The sequence below is a fragment of the Colletotrichum scovillei genome (assembly GCF_011075155.1).
Source record: "Colletotrichum scovillei strain TJNH1 chromosome Unknown Contig00010, whole genome shotgun sequence".
NCBI lineage: Eukaryota > Fungi > Ascomycota > Sordariomycetes > Glomerellales > Glomerellaceae > Colletotrichum > Colletotrichum scovillei.
This window is the reverse complement of record NW_023336268.1, coordinates 1,184,444-1,204,688: the sequence shown is the minus strand read 5'-3', so window position 1 is coordinate 1,204,688 and position 20,245 is coordinate 1,184,444. Positions and strand designations below refer to the sequence as shown.

Sequence of the window (20,245 nt, the reverse complement as noted above, 5' to 3'; positions counted from 1 at the left end):
CGCAATATACCATAGTTATGGTAATTATTTCGGGTGGAAAATACATTGAAAAGGACAGATTTGAGTGGTAAGAGAGATTGAGTGGATTTGGAAGCTCGTGATCCTCGCTACTAGGCAGGCCGAACTCAAGGTGAAGCCACTTATAGGCACTTGAGCTCTAGCATGAACCCACCCTTTTCCATCTCAACCTCTTTACATCACTCTGGCCTTCGTCAGAACCCCAAATCTACTGATGTATTCGTAAGCTCGTCGCGGCTTGCCAAGTTGTTTACGTGGCCATCGATGTCATTCCAAGCGTGAAGCGGAACATATTTCTGCAACCTTCCTATTCAAATACAGTATGCCACGCGTCTCGGTCGTAAGCCTTGTACACTTCGATTCGTCAGCCATCCCATGTATCCGCTTATTCATTATGCATCCTAGTCTCATAAGGGTTATTTAAAAACCAACTTTGGTTCCAACTTAATAACACCTTACGTCGTTATATATTTGTTCACAGCATCCCATTTTGTACAGAGACGTCGTCATCAATGAACAACTTCCCGCGCTACATTTCCAAGAATCTGTCTGACTACAGCCACATGCCCAATATGTCAACTGCCGGCTTATACGTTTTGATTTTCTTCCTCCTACCTCTTGTCATCACCTGTCTCTCTCTTGCTTGCCACTTCCGTAACCAGGCTTCTCGAACAAACGAGCCGAAAGAACCGATCACGCCGCCCTACTGGGTTCGAGGAGCAAGTCATCTTTGCTCGATTCTCTTTGACACTGAATCGTTTCTTCGGCGTCTGCAGTAAGAAGTCTCCCGGAGAGCTTTTGGTTACTTTCTTACCGAAACAGGTCCCGGTGTCAATATTCTATCATCTCTCTGTCATCAGCTGTACCTGTGTACTTCGCGTTCCCGGGAGAGGCAACAAAGGATTTATTCAGGTCCTCAAGAGATCTCGTTCCAGCTCCTAGTCTCCTAGATGCCTTAACGGTATTCTTTGGACTGACCTCAGACCGTGAGATTTTTCAACACGACAATATTTCAGCCTTCGAAATACCCCTGGGTGAACACACAAGTCATCCAGATCCATCACGGCGAATTATGGAACATCAACGAAAGGATTTTGCCACATACCTGAACGGAGAGCATCTTGGGTCGGTGATGACTACCTTTACTGATATTTTCACTAAGAGTCTTTGGCCCGAAGCCGACGAATCTCGTGGAGCAATTGCTCTACCAGATCTATATTTGTTCATAAGGAACAGAATCTTTCGGGCCGAAGTGGAGGCTCTATATGGCGAGCATATCTTCTCCATTTGCCCGTCATTGTGCGATGACTTCTGGGCTTTCTATGATGCATTTCCGGTCATTTCGCGCCAATTGCCCCAATGGCTCTTTCCGGCACATTACAGCACGAGAAGAAAGATGCTGCTAAACCTCCACATCTGGCGGACCTGGTGCAACTCAGCTTCCGAGAGAACCTCCAACGATGGCCTCATTTGGGGAACTTCTTATATACGTCGGATGGTCCAACGTCATGAAGACCTGGGGTTTTCAGACGATGGTATCTCGAGTGTCATGTTGGGGTACCTGTTTGTGTAAAACCTCCTACGCCAAATTAAACTAGATCAGTGGCTTATCGATTATAGAACGACTTCGAACACGGTTCCAGCTACAGCCTGGATGATCCTACACGTCTTTCTCGACCAATCCCTGACCGCTAGACTCAGGCATGAGCTATATCTAAACCCACAGAATTCTGTACAGACGATATTACTCGAGCTGGGCCGTGCGCCTCTCGTCAATTCCGTCTACAGAGAGGTTTTGCGGCTTCATGTCGCAGGCACTGTTGGCCGTAAATCATACAAGGGAAAGTTTAGCTTTCCTAGCGGCTTGCAAATACTGGCGGGGATTCCCCTCATGTCTGCCAACTGGCTCGGAGGCCTGGATTCGTCTTTTTGGAACACGGGGAGGCTGATCGACGGATTTTCAGAGTATCCAGTCGAAAACTTCTGGGCTGAACGGTTTCTGAAATATCCTGGTGATCCCATGAGTGGACCAGTCCGATCGGCAACCAAGTACGAACACCTGGTAGGAGGGCGTACTGGGCAGAAGACTGCACAAGACGATTCCAATGCCAGACTAGTAACCTCTGGAATTCGAGAACACTGGTTTCCATTTGGAGGAGGAGCTTGGAAATGCCCAGGAGAGACTTTGGCCACCAGCACAATCCTCCTATCTTTCTTCATTGTCCTCCGCGAGCTAGATATAGAGTTTTTGGATCACAAGCAAGCTTCAAGAGTTCGGACAGGGCATAGGACTTTGCCATTTGGATCGCATGCATTTAGCAAGCCCGTGGCAGTTCGAATCAAGAGACGGCTGAGAGAAGAGTGATGCATCACGTTGAGGGGGCGAAGAGCTTCAATATGAGCACTTAATCTATCAAACCCTATCTTACAAGATCTACAAACCGTGTCCCGCTATGAATAGCTACTCCACCATAACAAGTAAAGTCCTCATAGTGCTAGCACACGAGGGCAATCACGTCAGCCAACGAGCGAGCTTGGAATTCGATTCGAAGATGCATATTCTATATCCCGAAAGCTGACACGTTTACTCTCGAATTATCGGCCCCTTTGGAGCTCGGCAGAGTACTAACCTATAAAACCATCGTCGCGCCCGAACAAACTGCCGACTTTACTCATGTTTTGTTCCATCCCAGATCTACACAATCATTCTGTTATACACGAGATCACAGAATGCCTTCCTCTCTTCCTCGTCATGGGGAAGTCCAGCACAATGGAGTCGAGATGGTCGCCACCAACGGTCCCATCGGTCTTCAGCCGTTGACGTCCGGAATCCGATTGCATCCGCGGGATCGGAAACCCATGGCAAAAGCTTACGATACGTGTTTGATACTGTTCCTCGAGTTCTACACGTAAGAAAACTCCGGGCGACCTGAACCTTTAATGCTGACTTATGCCTAAGAACCACTATAAGCACCGCTGGGGTGTGACTTCCTGATCGCAGCTGGACAAAGACTACCATGCTAACAACGTAAATTGAAAGGCATCCGTCGCAGAGAGGGCCATATACGAACTTGAAATCAGCCCACTCTTGGCAACGTTTGCCTTTGTATCAAGGTGTGTTTTGAGGCACGATAGTCTCCCCCTCACTGACAAGTGTGGCAGCTACCTGATCGGACAGAGTATTGGGGGTGTGATCTTCCCCCCATTTTCAGAATCCTTTGGTCGTAAGAACCTCTACATTATCAGTACTGGGCTTTTTAGTCTATGTTGTCTGGTAGTCGCCGTCTCAGCCGCTACTCCTAGCATCATTATAGGACGGTTCTTCACCGGGCTTTTCTCCTCTATTCCTACAATTGTGACCACAGGGAGCATAGAAGATCTATGGGATACGCGCGCTAGAGTATGGTGGGTTTTCCTATGGGTGCTGGTGGCCAACATTGGCCTCTTGGCTGGGCCCATCATCAGTGATGCCGTCATAGGGCACGCTCGCTGGTAAGAAGGAGAACATGAAAGCGTCCCCTAGCTCCGCTAAAACAACGTTACAGGAACTGGGTCTTCTACACAGCCGCAATCGTCACTGCTTGCGTGGCCGTTCTCCTTGTCACCATTACGGAGTCGCGGCCGTCGGTTGTCTTGGCTACGACAGCCGCTAACGCAAGAAGAGAATCTCAACACCAGACCTTGGTAACAAGATTATTTGGCCAGCGAGAGCCCTTCGACGTCCTGCGGCCTCTCCGATTACTGTTCACTGAGCCCATCGTGTTTATGGTCTCTATCACGACTGCTGTTTCGTTTGGAATAATCTACTTATTCACCCAGGTCCTTCCAATTGTGTATCATACTTCAGGTCTCAATGGGAGCCCGAAAAATGTCCAATTCCTCGCCATTATCCTCGGCACGCTGCTCAGCATTCTAACACGTGGCTATGATCTCTGTGTACTCACTCGTCGATCCGCACAGAATTTACCGATCACTCCAGAGAACAAGTTGGCTGGGTTTTTGATTGGAGCACCGCTTCTGTCTATAAGCCTCTGGTGGTTTGCCTGGACAATTCCTCCATTCGCCTACCTACACTGGGCCATTCCAACATCAGCCTTGGTTCTAACCGGTTACGCTTTGAACGAATTCAACTACGTGCTAGCTGGTTATCTCACAGACTGCTATGAACAATATGCAGCGAGCAGTGTTGGGGCTATGGCAATAACGCGGTCGGTGTTTTCTGCGGCATTTCCTTTACTTGGAAAAGGTCTATTTCAAACACTCGGATTCAACTTGGCCACTACTGTTCTTGCTGCTGTTGCATCAGTACTTTGCATCATCCCCCCCCTCCTCCTTCGGTATGGGAGGAAGTTTAGGGAAAAGAGCGTCTTGGCACGAGGTTAAGTAAGTTAGCGAGACTCTTGCAGAAAGTACTTTGAGGTCGGTACCCAGCTAGAGCCTCGATACAGCAAAGAAATTATATTATGACTTAAACCTATCAAAGTTCTGTCACAGAAAACTGAATTTAGATTGTCTGTCGACTTTCTGATTTAAGCTGCAAGCAGTACGCCGCCTCGGGTCTCTCAGAATCCAGAACGTAGACGACATGCCACAAAGGTTCTCAGCAGCGAATGTAAGGTAGCTTATATCACGAGGGAAAGGAGCACAAAAATAGTACTAAAGGTGCAGGACCCTAAAAATAGACAGCCAACTTCACACCCAGCGTTGAGTAAGATTCCGTTTCTTTTTTCAAGTAGCTTAGAGCGCCTCCGCAAAACCGATAAGTTCGAATAAGGCCATCCATTCGCTATGAAAGGCAAAATCAAATCATGCAAACACTTTGCCTCCAAGGGGTAGTTTTGGGCACCGGCCTGAAGACGGAATGTCTCGCCTCGGGCAACCCTACAAGATAGCTAGTCTGATACAAACGAAGAATGAATCATTTGCCGTCCATAACTACCGGCCTAGCTGATGGTTGGCTTTGCCTAAACAAGTTGAAGACGACAATCCTTGAAGTAAAGTGTAATGAACGAGGGTCGAGTGCTATTATGATCCTTATCGGATGATCGGATGTAACCTTTTTGCATTAGTCTTTGAATCGTCGTCAGCTTCCCAACCTGAGGAGCAAATAGCTAGGCGGTGTCAAAATGGTCCATGCTATATTAGGTATACAAACTTACTGGTGCCGTCGCTCTGATTGAACCTTGTAACCTGCTACATAGATGTTATTTTGGTACCTAAGTAGACAGCGCAAAGAACTCGCGGAGTAATGTATTCGCTATCAATAAAGGAGACATGGAAGTTTCGAGCATGCTTTTGTTAACAGCGTTGTACAACGCACAGCGTGTCTGTCATATCCGCAAGGGAGCATAGTCCTCTTTTCCCCCACCGACGGAGCCAACGACCATGACGTGATACCCAGTCGAGATCATATCTCAAGACCATTTAAGCATCTCGGGGATCTCTGAGCACGTGAAGGTCCTGCTTTGTTCCCGCAGAGGGCACTGTGAGGAGTCGCAGATCGCTGGGAGATCCTTAGGTTTCAGCGTGCTCAGGAACATAATGAATTTGATGTATGCGAAACAAGGTAATGTGACTCAAGCTGGTAGTGCTAGGAGAAGGAGATAAAGAGCGACGCAGAAGGAACGAAGAATGATTGCTCTGGAAAAGTAAGGGGTACTGGAGAACCCTGGGAGAAGATAGACGACTTCTGAACAGAGCAATACGCCGTATACGGGAATCAACTGCTCTGGAAACGCTTGTTGGGCAGCTCTGTTGGAAGTTTGGTAGCGTGCTGACATCGAGACGATCTAGTGGACTCCTTCGGCAAGGGCAAACCAGTGAATTGGGTCATACTAACCAATAGAAGCACGTATTCAAGACCGCCTTGACCGACAACAGACGAATAGCACGGTAGTCCACTCATCCATCTAGTGGCACTAGGCAATTGAGAGCCACATTGTGAACGAGTCCAATAGCAACACCTGCGCAGCCGTAAGGCCATGGACCGCAGAATACGTATTTCATCAGGAAGAGCTACATTGCCCTCAGCAAGACGCTAGGCTAAAAGTTCTTAGGGAGAGAAGTCAGGAACCTTTCGCCTCAGCAGATCAATCATGGAGGACAGGACGACCCACTAAGCTAATGCAACATCAATTGAAGAGAACCAACAGCCCTATTACAAAGGATGGTAAGTGACCAGGTACCTATACCCCGCGCATTTCTCCATTCAATAAGACATGCTACATTCGCTCTCCGTTAATTGCATATTCACGAATATCGTTGTGAAACAAGAGATACTTAAGGCATCCCAATACAGCCCGAGGCAATGACAGCATGGAATTTTGTTCTATCACACTATTCGCACATCCACATCACCCATTGAAAACACGATACAAATGCTCACCGCAATTCTAAGAAAGCTTACATTTCTCACCATTCTAGGCCTCGTTCATTTAGGCCTAGATGGTTTTCTTCTATTTTCTCGCATTGAGAATGGAAGCATGGTCACGATTAAGGTATGTTTCGAGCTAGCCTGGAGAACCTGTCGTCGCTTCTACTAACTGTGGTGTTACGAAGTTCAATAGCACTGAGCTCGCAAAGACAATCTACCGCTATGACCCACAGGATACCCATATCGATATTGAAGTTGCAGCCGACCTACCTACCAATCTTACGTTGGGTATCTGGAACGGTTGTCTTGAATACCGTGACGAGATCCGATGCTGGGCATACCAGGACTTGGGTCCCAATCTGGAGGACTCTCTGTTGAACGGACTTGATATCCTGACTACAAAAGTTTCAAACCTGATACCGCCGGTATATTTCGTTCTAGCTGATGCTGCATCGACTGTACTTCTCTTTTTGTGTTGTTGTGTTATTATCTGGCTTAGTCCTAGGAAAGTTGTTATATGGGGTTTGCTTATCCTTATGTTACTCTTCCTCATACCTAGTGTTATTGTGATTGTTGTTGTGTACTTGCTACGTTCAATCTTTCAAGGTATGGGATTCAGCGTTGAAGTCGGGATGGTAGGCTTGTTTGGTCTTGCTGCATTGGTATGCTCTATCCTTAGCCTCTATATTAGCTTTGTGGAAATGGTGATCTAGCTCATTGACGCCTATGAGGCTTCTTTACTAAATCTTTCACACCAAATTGTCTCCACTTAGCTGTTTTGCTTCAAGATAGCTGGGTAACAAGGAATGGCGTGGATATGGGGAACTCAGGGCATAGATACTCAAGCAATGCAATGATCAGAGGTGGGTTGACATGCTGACCATTGTTTGAGGAGCGCTATAAGGATCAAAAAGTAAATACGGAGGGCAGTGTTTCTGATCAGAATGCAGACTTCGAACACATTGGCTCCTCTTCGAGAGAATGTATGGGCCAGCAGCTATCACCATGGCAATGACAAGTAGATTTGCAACGTTGGCCATCCATTGCCGGACAATGCTTATATTTAGTGTACGCTGATGTGAGGTTGCTTGGATCTATTGCCTGATCTTGGATGTAATTGTCAAGGAGCAATGAAACGACTGATATGATGATGATAGATTGGACGAACATGGGAAAAGCAGAAGGGAAAACGACGATGAAGAAGAAAAAGAGCGGGAATTCTTTGGCCTCTAAACATCAAGCGAGGCCGAAATGCCGGAACTGGCCTGAGCGCCATAACTCGCCTAGAGCGAGATACCTAGCCGCAGCGACTTAATGGCTCATTGGCAAAATGCTGACTTTAGTCTTGTCGGGTTCCATTCGCATACATGCTTGATCCTACCCAAGAATCGCCATCACGGCTCATTGGCGGTGCCAATTGCTGCGGTTGTAGTTGATGGTCGCCTTCGGAGTTTTTGTTCAAGTCGTAGTGGCCCACAAGGAAGCTGAGTAGAAAGGCCATGCCTGCAAGACTAGTGAAGATCAAATGAACTCCTTTGAACCCGGAAGCGTAGGAGACTAGGACAGAAGATCTGTATTCTCCATCGGGCAGATTCTTCAAAGTAGTAAGATATTCCTCGGAATGGAACGCAATACTTTCCGGTAAGCCCTTCTCCCTAAGTTGCGAAGCCATAAAACTTTGATACACGGAAGAGCCGAGGTTGACCCCGATCGCTGTTCCAAGCATCCGAAAGAACAGATACATGGTTGCTGCATGACCAGAGTGATGTGCAGCAGCAACAGCGCCGGTTACGAATGTTTGAGCGTTCAGCACTAAGCCGTGACCAAGGCCGCCGACTATAAGTGTGATGACCCAGAGATAGGTGGGTGTCTCTACAGACCAATAGATCAGAAGACCAGACGCTATCGCTGTCAAAGACCAGCCGAGCCATATTGACCATCTATAAGCATTGTATCGAGTGACCAAAATTCCCGATATAATGGATCCAGGGAGTAGGCATGCCGAAACTGGAAGCATTGAAGTCCCCGCAACCAGAGGGCTATAGCCTTTGACGGAGATGAAGAATAATGGTACATAGTAGAGCTGACCGTATAACTGTTGCCTGTTAGCTGGCTCAAAGAAGACTTAATTGGCATGACCTACGATAAGCCCCTGCAAAAGGCCAAGGATATAGGTGACGATGGATGTCCTGTTGGAAAATAACACTACCTTCAAGAACGGGCACGCGGAGACTTTCCACTCGAAGTATACGGTGAAAGTTATGCCAAGGGTGCCGAGGATAATTGGCAAAAGCGTCTGAGGGCCTACCCATGGGAACCGATTACCACCCCAAGAAATGCCAATGAGAATAGCGATGACGGAAAACGTAAAGATAATTCCACCTATCCAGTCAATTCTCGCAAGTCCTTGACGAAAACCAACAACGGGTGCTCTGAGGGGAAGTAGCACAGGAATGACGATGAGGCAATAACCGCAAATAGGGAAGTTTAGGTAAAAGATCCATCTCCACGTGGTATTTTCTGCGATTGCGCCTCCAATAATAGGTCCACTCAGAGACCCAATGGCCCACGCCATCTGTCTAAAGTTGAGTAAATATGATGGAATATTTCAAGGTGGGATATGTACTTACATGATGCCATACAGCCTCGGGCGTTGTGGTAACGGGACGATGTCGGTGAATATGACCAGCGTGAGGACATACATTCCTCCTGAGCCAATCCCTTGAATTGTACGCCCTGCAATGAGAACGCCTATGTTCCCAGAGAGACAACAGACTCCAGTTCCAACAGTGAACAGAAAGGTGCTTAAGAAGAGAATGCGAGGCCGGCCGAAAACATCACTAGCTGAGCTAGTGAAGGGCATACACGCGGCACATGTGACGAGGTAAGAGGTTCCGATCCAAAATGCTTGATTCGAGTTACCTCCGATGTCTTGTACAATAGCCTGACATTCCACATCAGCAAAACTAGGATAGAGGTCGATGTTCAAGACACACGTACACTCAGTGCTGTAACAATTATGTTGGCCTCTAGAGCAATCACCAACGACATGATTGATAGACTGACCAAGATATACAGGTCGTGTCTGGATACGCCCCGTTCTCGCCTCTCGGAACCACTGCGGGCTGGAACAGTGTTTAGATTGTTGAAAAGATTCGGAGGTGGCGCCATGTTCAGGGAACTTGAATATCGACCATTTTCGAGGGATCACTATCTGGCAACGACATCTAGCCCTTATATCTGCCTGATCTTGGCTTATGGGCAACACTGAGCGTCGTCATCTCTGACGCGGCTTGGTGCGGACTTCCCTCACTAATCCTTGCCACCTTCATTTTTTCGTAGAGGTGTGATTGAAAGACTTGTTGTAATTGGAGCTTTTGCTGTGGGCACTGCCCCGACGACTGGCTTCATAATTCCAAGGGAGCTTCTCGATCTCAGCTTAGAGTTATTTTTAGATTACTTGCCCTAAGATGCATTTCACTCAGTTACATGCCCTCTAAGTCTATCGGGGTTTCTACCTTCCTTCCAACTCGCCCTGCCCCCTTTTTTTCTACACCGTCTATGATGTGGAACGGAATGTCACGATGTAGAAAGCTGTATATTTTCCGCGTGTCTAATTGCGTCATCGAGGTGCTAAGAGAAGGGTGGCATTCCAATTTCAGTATTCTCAGCCCTTTCCCTACCCAGTCTGACTGTTCAATCACACAGTGCTGCACTGGCCACATTTCGTCCGACGTAGGAAACACACAACCAATCAAAAGAGATCCCGGCAACTTTCTTTCAACTACGTCCGCCGCCTAAATTCTATACACCTCATAATCTCGGCTGCATCAAGTGCTCAACAACACCCTCACAAATTTGTTCCATGTATTTCTGCTTGTCAAAGTGCAGAATAGCGTAATCAGCTGGCTTGAAGTCGTACGTTTGGTTGGAATATGGCGCAAAGACGTCATTCATCGCGACCGTTGCGCGGTATGCTTTTCTGACAGCTGCCGCTTTTTTATCTCTGCCCGAGAGTCGCAAAGTCGCAGCCATGATGTGCAGTGGGATTCGATGGTAGATCATTTCGGATGCATGGAACAGGATGTTGCGGGGACCGATGTACCGAAATGCAGGCTGTCGAATGCCTTGTCGACGATGTTTGAAAAAGATTGTCAGCATATGGCATGCCTCCTCAAGAGTGAAGGAATTGGATGTGGTTGAGACACAGAATACGATCCGTGGTGTTTGCAGTACCACGAGTGGGCTGTCTTTAACTCGGAGCGCCTGAACGATAAGGCACAGAGCCACTTCATCGACAGGCACGAGGTCGAGTTTCGCATCGCGCTGACCGTTGACAACGCAGAGGATACCGGCGGCAAAGCCTGCGGTAAAACCTCCAAAGGCTGCTCTGCTGTCTATCCAGCCTGGCATAGGATACTTCCACGAGGCACATATAATGCTCGGGCGAACAATCGTTAAAGGTACCGAGCCTTGTTGTTCCACAAGAAGGTGCTCAGCCAAGCATTTCGATAAGCTGTAAATGTTTGGATGGCCGGTGAGTTTGATTGCCTCTTCTTTATCGAGTTTGCCTTCGACGAGGTCATGATAAAGTTGGCTCGCTGGCACCGGCAGAATAGGCAGGTTCTCGAAGATTGGTGCGGTACTGGGCGGCATAGAATACGCTGTGCTAGTGGTGACAAGTCGCTGAAGCCTCCTGCAGGCCTTGGCCAGATTTAGAATGTTCAAGGCACTCATGATGTTAGAGTTCACAGCTTCAGATGTTTCCCCGTCGAACTTGACATAACCTGCCACATGTATGATATGTGTAATGTTGCCCGTCACCCAGTTGTAGTCTTCTTTGCTGAGACCGCATAGTGGGAGTCCAAGGTCGCCATCAAATATCTTGATAGACTTTTGCCAATGGTATGGTAAGAGGGAAAAGCACTTAGAGGTAGCAGTATGTTTCACGAAACGCTCGCGGCCGTTGAGACCTTGCCTTCCCCGAACAACGAGAACGATGCTGGCAACGCTGAGCATCTGACCCTTGCGCAAGAGCTCTTCGAGTACCACCTTCCCAAGAAAGCCAGTGGCCCCTGTAAGAAGCACAGTGTTGGGATCATGTGTAGTCATGTCTTTGGTATAATAGGTGTGATTGTGGAAAGACTGAAGAAGAGGAAGACTGGAAGGCTTGTTCTGAGATGGTCAGTGATTAGAGACGACGGACTTGGGTCTTTCCAACCATATATATCGATTTCGCGCAGAGGCCTCGCGCTCTTAGGGTACAAAGATGTATCCTTACCCAAAACCTCAAGAATCCCCTGGATTTAGCGTTAATGATGTGCAGGGGGTTTCCCACTCCTCTGCCAATCACGTAAGTGCCGAAATCCCCCAACAGCATTGGTTGCTTTGGAAGATAACGGTCACCATCTCAAATTAGTCTCTCGTGGAACTTCCGGGACTGTTCCACGCAACCTGATCACGAAATGAGTCCACTCCTCTCTATCGATCGTACCACTCTTTCCAGATGGCTGCGAAAGAGGGTCACTTTCTCTCACGGCTCTCAGGGTGCCCTAAAAGCGCACACTTCCACCCACTCTATCCCAAAGATCCATCCCGTCTCTATATGCACGATAATTCTCACCGATACATTCAAACCATGTCGCCTAGGGATTTCACCGGAGGAAAAAGGAACAATCAATCAGCTGAGCTGGTATCCTACGATGCTCTTCAAAACTTGATTTGGCAATATGACACGGAACTCAACGACATCTCCAAGTCAAGAGAAATTGAGGACGAAGAGACCGCCCTGATGGTTTCGGAAGCCATTTCGAAACATGACGCAGAATATCACCAGAACATCGAAGAGCTTAGTGAGAAACACCGCCGACTATCTGAAATCAGAATGAAGCGAAGAGAGGAGCTTGATGACATCATTCATACTATAACCGAGCTGGACCTTGAAATTGAGGGAGTTCTGAAGGCCCAGGTTGAAGCGAACACTGATCTCAACCGTCAAAAATGCGAAGAGAAAGAGGCATTTGACCGATTTCAGCGTCACCTCATCACCGAGAGAGCTGCAGAGGACTTGGAACGGTCTACGACATTGATAAGGGGCATTGTACGTGGGACTCTTTCCTTTGAGTGACCGATCAAGGCTGACCAACTAGAAACGATCTCTTGGTAGTCAGTGCTTTCATGGAGGTGCTAAACGCACTCGTCAACATATGGCAGGAACGGCAGGAACTGGCACCGAAATTGCTGTCAGTGATCCCGATGGGATATCTATGGAGTCATGTGGATCTGGAAGCGACAAGACGATGGATTGTAAAGTTGCGTCAGGAACTGACTTCGAAAATGGACAGTAGACTAGTATAGTTAGCGTTCCTACTTTCCAAAATAAGAAGCTCGTAGCATGCAGTAACCAAAACATCAAGGCTTGTCTACGATCCGGTCAGTGCTTGACAAGTCGGTGTGTGGTATTACAAAAGATCTCTACCAGGACACGCCTGCCCGGCCCAACAAAGTCTCCTCTGCCGACGGGCTAGCCGCGCGTCTTTTCCAACAAAGTTCACGAGCCAGACCTCGGCAGATCCTTCATGCATGCTCCCACCCTTGACTGACAGAGTAACTGAGCTATATCGCTGTCAGTGTCATGAGTGAAAGTCTTGGTCAAGTCGTACCGTCGTGCCAGCTGCGCCGCTAGGCACTTGGGGGAGCTGGTCAATTACAAAATGGGGTTGCGTGGATTCTTCTTTATTGCGTATCTAAGTGGAGCCACTGCAGGGGTGCTGATGCAGTTGGTTCTGGGTTGTCACAACATTTCAGCTTCCTTGGCCGCCAGCCACACGCTAGTTACCAGATTCCCGGGACCAATCATATTCATCTCCCAATTCTCCACACCACCTACATATCAGTAAATTTATGGAAGCGAATTATGCGTCATTAAGCTTTGCAGCCCTTGATGTGGAGAGGAAGGGGATGAACCAGAGGTCCAGAGGAGGCGATGACCTCGAATCCAGTTGTGACAGCCTTCGTAGCTCCCCAGACCTTTGTCGTAGGGCCGCGCGTCTTTACCAACATTGCCTCCACGACCTTCCGTTGGTTGACAACTCCGGCCACAAGGATTACATGTCAGTGACATGGCACTGTCTCCTTCCTTCCCGTCATTGCTGTCACTCAATGAGAGCATATACGGGTGAAAGACGATACATGATCAAGTTGTTCGCGTTTCATGCTCTCCTAAGTGCCTCGCCATCACCTCCATTCGGCTACATACATAACAACAATAGACGCATCTCATCTCCATTATTGTTTGCTGGTTGGGATGAATTGAATATTCCATATTATGGCTCCGTGAGGGGTCGGTCAATTGTTGCGTCAAAGTCGTCTGCCACTGCATCAGCGCTAGCATCAAATATTCCTCAGGCCATGGCGATTCTGAACTCAACCAATTACAAATAGCACCTACAAGAAACGAGGTCTCCTCTGTCTGCAGCCTATCGTTGTTGCTGTGCTTTGAACTGTCTGAAGAAACATGGGTCATTTTGATCGTTGCCGGTATCATCATCCAAGTTCAAGATTACATGTATCACAGGATAAAAAGATGAAGCTGGTGGTGAATCAAAAGGTCTGATGGATCTTGAGAGAGCTTTGGTGGAAGAATGAAACGATTTGAATAGCTCAAAGGTAAGGTGAGAAAGGGAGTTGATGAAGAATGGCAAAAGGGTAAGACTTGGCTAAGTAACGCCCAGATCAATAAGTGGGCTGGGTGTTAGGTTCCTTACATCGCATCAACTCGGCCATCCTCAGGAAGGTTGAGATTGCGGCACAGGGCTGAACATGCAGCCTTCCAACACGATAGCGCCATCTTTGGTGTGGTGCCCTTCCAGACCAAGACGAGTTGAAATCTGGCCGAATGCAAACGTAAACTTCCATTTTGGGACTGTTGGGGTGAATGTGTGGTCTGGGTGAATGCAAAGATCCTTGGAGGGGTGACGTGACTATGCAAGACTACTCATGCGGCTAACTGTTGAAGATTTGTATGCCCGATCCTGATTCGCTCTGGGCAACCAGAAGCGAACCGACGTTGAATTGAGTTTAAGCGATGGAGGAAGCTTACAACTACATCCATTCAATGGAGGTTATACGAAAACGAGTGTTGAGCAAGTGAACGACTGGATAAGAAAGAGCACACAAGTCAACGCTAGTGCCTCCTTTGCGAACTACTTAGACTAGGAACCCCTGAAACCTTGTTGCTGCCCAGCCTGATTGATCGCTTCCAAGTCATTCTCTGACAGAGAAAAAGTAGTCACACGCGAAACAATTTCCTTCATCCGCTGCTCCTGAGAAGTGGTTGTGATGATGACTATGTCCTGTTCCAGACCCCAGCGCAGGCCAACGACAGGCTCACTGACTCCGTATTTTGCGGCCATAGTACTCCAAATACTTGGAATAAGGCCGTCAATAGTCTGAGTGAGCGGAGTCAAAGTGCCGTAGGCGGCAACCGCAATGTGATGCTTTCGATGAAACTCGAGAAGGTCATTTTGTTGAAGATATGGATGGTGTTTGATCTGATTGATAGCAGGAGGAATTATGGCTGTTTTGAGAACAGTTTCGAGGTGCTTTTGGGAGAAGTTGGAAACGCCAATTGATCTCGCCTTTCCAGATCTCTTTATGTCCTCAAAGTCGGCCCATGTCTCTTGAAGTTTAATGTTCGAACCAGCATGGAAGGGGCTGTGGATGAGATATAGGTCAACATATTCCAGCGCCATGCGTTTCAGAGATGCTTCGATCGCTTCCTTGGGGTTGGTATGGAAGTTGAAAAGTTTGGTGACGATATAGAGGGTCTCTCTGGGAACACCAGCAGAGTTGATGGCAAGGCCTAACTCTTCTTCATTCCCATCGACTAGAATACCGATACGTTAGCATTAACGGATTATTTGTGACGCTGAAGAAGTAACCAACCTTCAGCACTGTCCAGATGTCTGAAACCGGCTTTTATGGCTTGAGTGGTCAATTTAACAATGATTTGATTAACTGGCATGCCGTTTTCCTTGAAGTCGGCAGTCCCTAGTCCATACGCTAGCTTCGAATGAAGGCATCAGTAAAATTGGCTTGTTCAACTTTACAGAGACTTACCATTGGGATCTCATTGCCGTCGTTGAGCTTTAGACGTGGGAGAGGCAGAGACTTTTCCTCGCCATGGAGATCCAGCTCGAGCTGATCAGGAGTCGACGACATGATAACTTGGATGCTCACACTCGACGTGAAGATTACATGACTGGCTGTGGAAGCTTTTAAGCATAGAATCGAAAGTAGACATCTCATTTCTGAACGGAGCGAATCACCGAGGAACTTGATGCAAATACCTGGGCAACTAGTCGAAGCTGCAAATTAGTCAAAGCAGGGAGGGAGGACACGTATTCAATTACGCAAGCTGTCGGCCAGTTTCACACCAATACCAAGATCGGGGATTTGTCACCTACATCCCAAATCCATGGGCGCAGCGCTCTAGGCCAACTCTGAGATTCGTAAAGAAACCCCTTTTTCACACATGCGCTGAAAGTATTTCATGATAAGAACGAAGGAATCCAAACCTTTGCCTCTTAACGCCCTTGAATGGACACAAAACCCCAAATTGAATCATGGACAGAAACGGGGGACAACCCTCTTGCCATCATTTGCGACGGCAGCCACGCATGCAAAGTCTAGCTCACCACGCTTCCTCAGAAGCAATACTAGCTATGCAGACAGACATCTTTGGTTCGGATCAGAAGAACCTTGTTCATGCTCCAGTCCCAAATCGTCGCGACCACAAGACAAGCTTCTGCGATGAATCAGCGTGGCAAACGGGACATTCTGAGCTTCCTTTGCAAAACGACCCGACCCATTCTTTACTGGACAGCAGTATCGTGAGTGCTTTGAGTACAGTCAAACCTGCTGTGATCTGAAACTAAGTCTATAGGAACAACGAAAACAGTTTCGGGACGCATTTGATGTGTGCTACGGAGATAGTCCGATGTATGAAACCTTTCGCAAAAAGATCGAGGCTTTTATACAGGAGTTTGAGAACATTGTTCGAGCCATGGACAAGATGCATGGCGAAATAAGAGAAACACAGCGAGCTCTACACACTGCCCTAACTGAGAAAGATCTCGCTATTTCTCGACTTTACATGGCAAGCTCGGTTAGGTGCCAACCTCAAAAGACGGGAGATAGCCATAACTTCTTTTAGACAATTTAGTCCCAACACATTCCTTGACTGTCACACCCAAGTGCATTAGCAAAAAGGAAAGATACCGCCTGGCTATACATAGTATCACTTGAGTCAATGAACGCAAATATACAATGGGGTAGTATTCTCAGTGGCAGTGACCGACTTGGACTGTCCAGATTTAGACACTAAGCCAAAAGTTGGATGACGCGTACCCGCGCTTCAGGGGCCAAGGATTCTGTTTAATACGATTTACGCCACATTGATAAAGTCTCTCCTTCCCATTCCGTGGTTCAATCCAAGAAAGTCTCCTTCAACACATCATCCAGTCCCCTTCAGTCTGACTATTATCCACTGCTCAGGTCAGGCAGTCATTTGATGAAGAATGAAGCAAACTAAAGTAGGAAGAACACGCTCTAGCACAACGACAAAGAAGCTCGATTCACCACAGGTTTTACCTCACTTGACAGTTCAAACGGACTTGAAAATGCAAAGCAACGTGAGTGATCTGTTTAACATGAGTTGTGTTTTACTAAATACCCCTTAGCAGGCTGTGCCTCCCTCTCTCCCAAACGATGTCACTTTCGTGGACCATCTCGACTACCAGCTCTTTACTATGGGCGAGACCATCAGCGCATGTCGCACAGAGCGTAATGCTCAAAGGGCACTGCTAAGCCGAGAGCAGCAAGCACGCGGGGGTTTGGAACGAGTCATCACAAACATTCAACAGGAACTTTCGTTGACAAAAGCGAAACACTCGGATCTCTATAATCAGCATTGCCGACTCATTAAGCAATACGAAGAAGTCCAGTCCTCCCACAAATTTGTTCATGATCAACTCCATCGCGAGCTCATTGACGCGAGAAATTTGGTCACTAGGCATAAGGAGCGCATAAGTGCCTGCGAAACGGAGGTGAACGATATGCATCGCAAGCTAGAAGAACAACATAAGGTCGTCAAGAATCAACAAAACGCCATGCAAGAGTCTTTCAATCGGGATCAGCATCGCTCTCCTGAATTCAGAGACGAGAGGTCTTTTGGAAAAGATGTCGATTCCTTGATCGAATCGCCTCAGCTTGAGAGTAAATGTGGTGATAAACCAAAACGCTTAGCGATGGAGATAGAGGGGTCCTTGGAGGTGCCGAACATCAAGAGACCTAAAACAGAGTAGAGATGGTCACTGTTTTCTTTTCCTTATTGCCCATCCCCCAATCCCCGTTGCTTTCCGGCCTTTCAATTCATAGTGTATCGAATCGAGTTTATTTTTACGCGCATCCCACGCTACATCCGTGAATTCCGTCTCACAGGTTTACCAGAGCAGCACTTAGCGAAACGGACGGCGGAGGGTTTCGTCCGTATGTAACAGTGTCATGTGACGGGCAGAGTCTGCTGTTTCTCATGCTGTTGGTTCAAGGATGTGTGAAGGTGGCGTCAGGGTGTACAGATTCTCCACCTCACGCTAGGGGATTGATACATATCACATTGACAACACTGCTGTGCCGTATTCGCACATCAGTAGCTTCATGAACCAACAGCGGTCCAACAGGTCTTGCAATCATCGCTTGCAAATTCGGCACTCAACACTCATTTTGTTTGAAAAACTTGGTCTGTTCTAAATCAAGAAGCTAAGCCAAAAGTTGACAAATGCGATTGACGATGTAAGGCTGGGCGGCTTAGCCTTGAATCCTTTTGCCATCCCCACCACCATCGCCGAGCCAGAGAATTGATGCTCAATACCCATTGGATCGGATAGAGACTTATATCAAATTCCGGAAGCCGAGCTTCTGGTGACGTGGCCGTGATAGAGCATCTACATCATCAAGACATTGCGCGAGTACATGCGTTCCCCTGCCATTCCTAGTGCATTTACTTGAGTCAATACCAGAATCCGAAAGCCTACTTCCGCCGATCCTTCCGCACTATGGAATGCCGCGTAACAGTGCGGGCTCTAAGAATCAAGATTCCAGAGAGGAGCAGAGAAAGGTACAGCTCTTAACTTGGCGGCCATGACGATGGGTTCGAAGACTCTAAGCATTTAGACGGGAGTTTACATTCGTTGATAACTGACTACGGGTCTAGACAATGGCTGAAGAAGCCAGTCATAGTTTACTATACCCCTCACAGCTTCGACCGAGTCGCTCACAGTTACGACCTGAAATAATAAGCCTCAAACCAAACATACTCTGGGGCCTAAGAACTTTAGAAGCTTACAATGCGGTTTACTTTCGTCACATTTCTTCCCCCTCTTCCGACACGTGAAACAACCAGTTTTCGTACGAGATACCACCTTTCGCGTGGATTTGTGGTGCAGATGTCGAGAGTCAACCGACTGAATAGCTGAAGATAAGGCCTGATCTTTCTCACATAGATCTCGTAGAGGAGGGAGCGACTCTGTTTTGCGGTCTGAAAACACGAGGTCAGGCCAAGCTAGCCCCGTATGTTTTCTGCCTAAGTGTCCACTTTGTCCAAATTTACAATGTTTGGTGACGCTCCTTGCTTGTCGTTGAGTCTCTCGTAGCTGACGTTGAGTCTCTTTCAACTGACGTTCGGTCTCCCTCAACTGGCGTTGAGTTTGTTTCAGTGATGCCAGGTTATGAGGTGGCTGGTACTGCATAAGTCGATATTTTGCCCGCTCGATTGGCGACATGTCTTGTGCATCAACGTCGCTTCGGAACTTTTCGCTGTTATATGACTGGCTGATCAAAATCTGGGTGGTCTTGGGTAACCTGTTCGAGTTCAAAGGCTTATATCCATTTCTTTGCGCTTGAATGAACGCAGAGTTATTGAGCTCAGCGAGTGCTGAGTTACAATTGTGGACTTTGATGCCTAGATGCTCGACTGCTTGCCTGATTTTGACTTTCAGGTTGCCATGCTGCGAGCTTTGAAGATGCCGCGTTGCTCCCTTGACAGGATTTTCGCCAAAGTGGACACCATGTCTCGGGCAGCATAATATGTACCACAAATCTGAACCCTTTGGGAATTCGATGATTTTGTGCTTGTATCTAGCATTTCCATCCTGGAAAATGTCTTTGAAGTCTGTGGATTCTGGTTTAGGGGCCTTAACATTGGTTAGTTACGCTATGTTCCTCGATAAGCTTCAAGACATACTTCAATATACATAATAGATGTCTCTTGCCCTTTTTCAAAAGACTGTAGTTGTGTATTCTAGGGCACAATTAGTGGTGGTGCAACCGAGGCACAGTCGAACGGTTTGATGGCGAGAGAACAATGTGTTTGGGATAGTTCCAATGGGCGGGTAAAAAACAGGAATTCTTACGTCGACTCAATAGGTACTGCACCACTGCACCATTCATTAGTAGTTTCTTCATTTCTATTTCTGTCACGACCCCTTCGAATCAATAGTGATTTTCTGACTTCGGCCACGCAATGCACTGTTGACCAAACCATGAGTAGTTTTGGGGCTGACGACGCCGGTAAAGGATCGGCCAAAGGCTGTGTGTGCTGGCCCTGAAATCCAAAAATAGCTTCTCTAGTGCCAATAATAGACTCCGGTTGAATGCAAGTGTTTTGCGAAGAATTGCCAACAACTGACTCTGTCCGCTACAATAGTCCCCGTCAGCACCTCCTTATTCGAGGTCCATTTATGAATTTGTCTCATGCCTCTTGTATACGAGTTGCTCTCACCTGGGTACTAGTTT

General features: G+C 47.5%; 5 protein-coding genes across 5 annotated transcripts; 2 read left to right on the top strand and 3 right to left on the bottom strand.

The window, feature by feature from the left end:
* Positions 1–503: 503 nt before the first annotated feature.
* HER10_EVM0005036 (uncharacterized protein) lies at positions 504–2,383 on the top strand (the record flags this gene model as incomplete). The annotated part of the gene is made up of 3 exons (XM_035474662.1): positions 504–793; positions 841–1,587; positions 1,639–2,383. The coding sequence occupies exons 1-3, from the start codon at positions 531–533 to the stop codon at positions 2,381–2,383; spliced, it is 1,755 nt and encodes a 584-aa protein (XP_035327957.1). The 5' UTR covers positions 504–530.
* A 365-nt stretch (positions 2,384–2,748) lies between these two features.
* On the top strand, positions 2,749–4,401 carry HER10_EVM0013385 (fluconazole resistance protein 1; the record flags this gene model as incomplete). Its single annotated transcript, XM_035482746.1, has 5 exons — positions 2,749–2,927; positions 2,978–2,999; positions 3,059–3,132; positions 3,181–3,510; positions 3,564–4,401. The coding sequence occupies 5 exons, from the start codon at positions 2,749–2,751 to the stop codon at positions 4,399–4,401; spliced, it is 1,443 nt and encodes a 480-aa protein (XP_035328701.1).
* Positions 4,402–7,730: 3,329 nt separating this feature from the next.
* HER10_EVM0007845 (major facilitator superfamily transporter) lies at positions 7,731–9,562 on the bottom strand (the record flags this gene model as incomplete). The annotated part of the gene is made up of 4 exons (XM_035477387.1): positions 7,731–8,486; positions 8,535–8,970; positions 9,022–9,335; positions 9,392–9,562. 4 exons carry the CDS (start codon positions 9,560–9,562, stop codon positions 7,731–7,733), a joined length of 1,677 nt encoding a protein of 558 aa, XP_035328213.1.
* A 642-nt stretch (positions 9,563–10,204) lies between these two features.
* HER10_EVM0005873 (uncharacterized protein) lies at positions 10,205–11,503 on the bottom strand (the record flags this gene model as incomplete). Its single annotated transcript, XM_035475476.1, has 1 exon — positions 10,205–11,503. One exon carries the CDS (start codon positions 11,501–11,503, stop codon positions 10,205–10,207), a length of 1,299 nt encoding a protein of 432 aa, XP_035328034.1.
* Positions 11,504–14,604: 3,101 nt separating this feature from the next.
* HER10_EVM0009718 (putative aldo/keto reductase) lies at positions 14,605–15,613 on the bottom strand (the record flags this gene model as incomplete). The annotated part of the gene is made up of 3 exons (XM_035479195.1): positions 14,605–15,278; positions 15,338–15,458; positions 15,512–15,613. 3 exons carry the CDS (start codon positions 15,611–15,613, stop codon positions 14,605–14,607), a joined length of 897 nt encoding a protein of 298 aa, XP_035328369.1.
* Between the last annotated feature and the right edge of the window lie 4,632 nt (positions 15,614–20,245).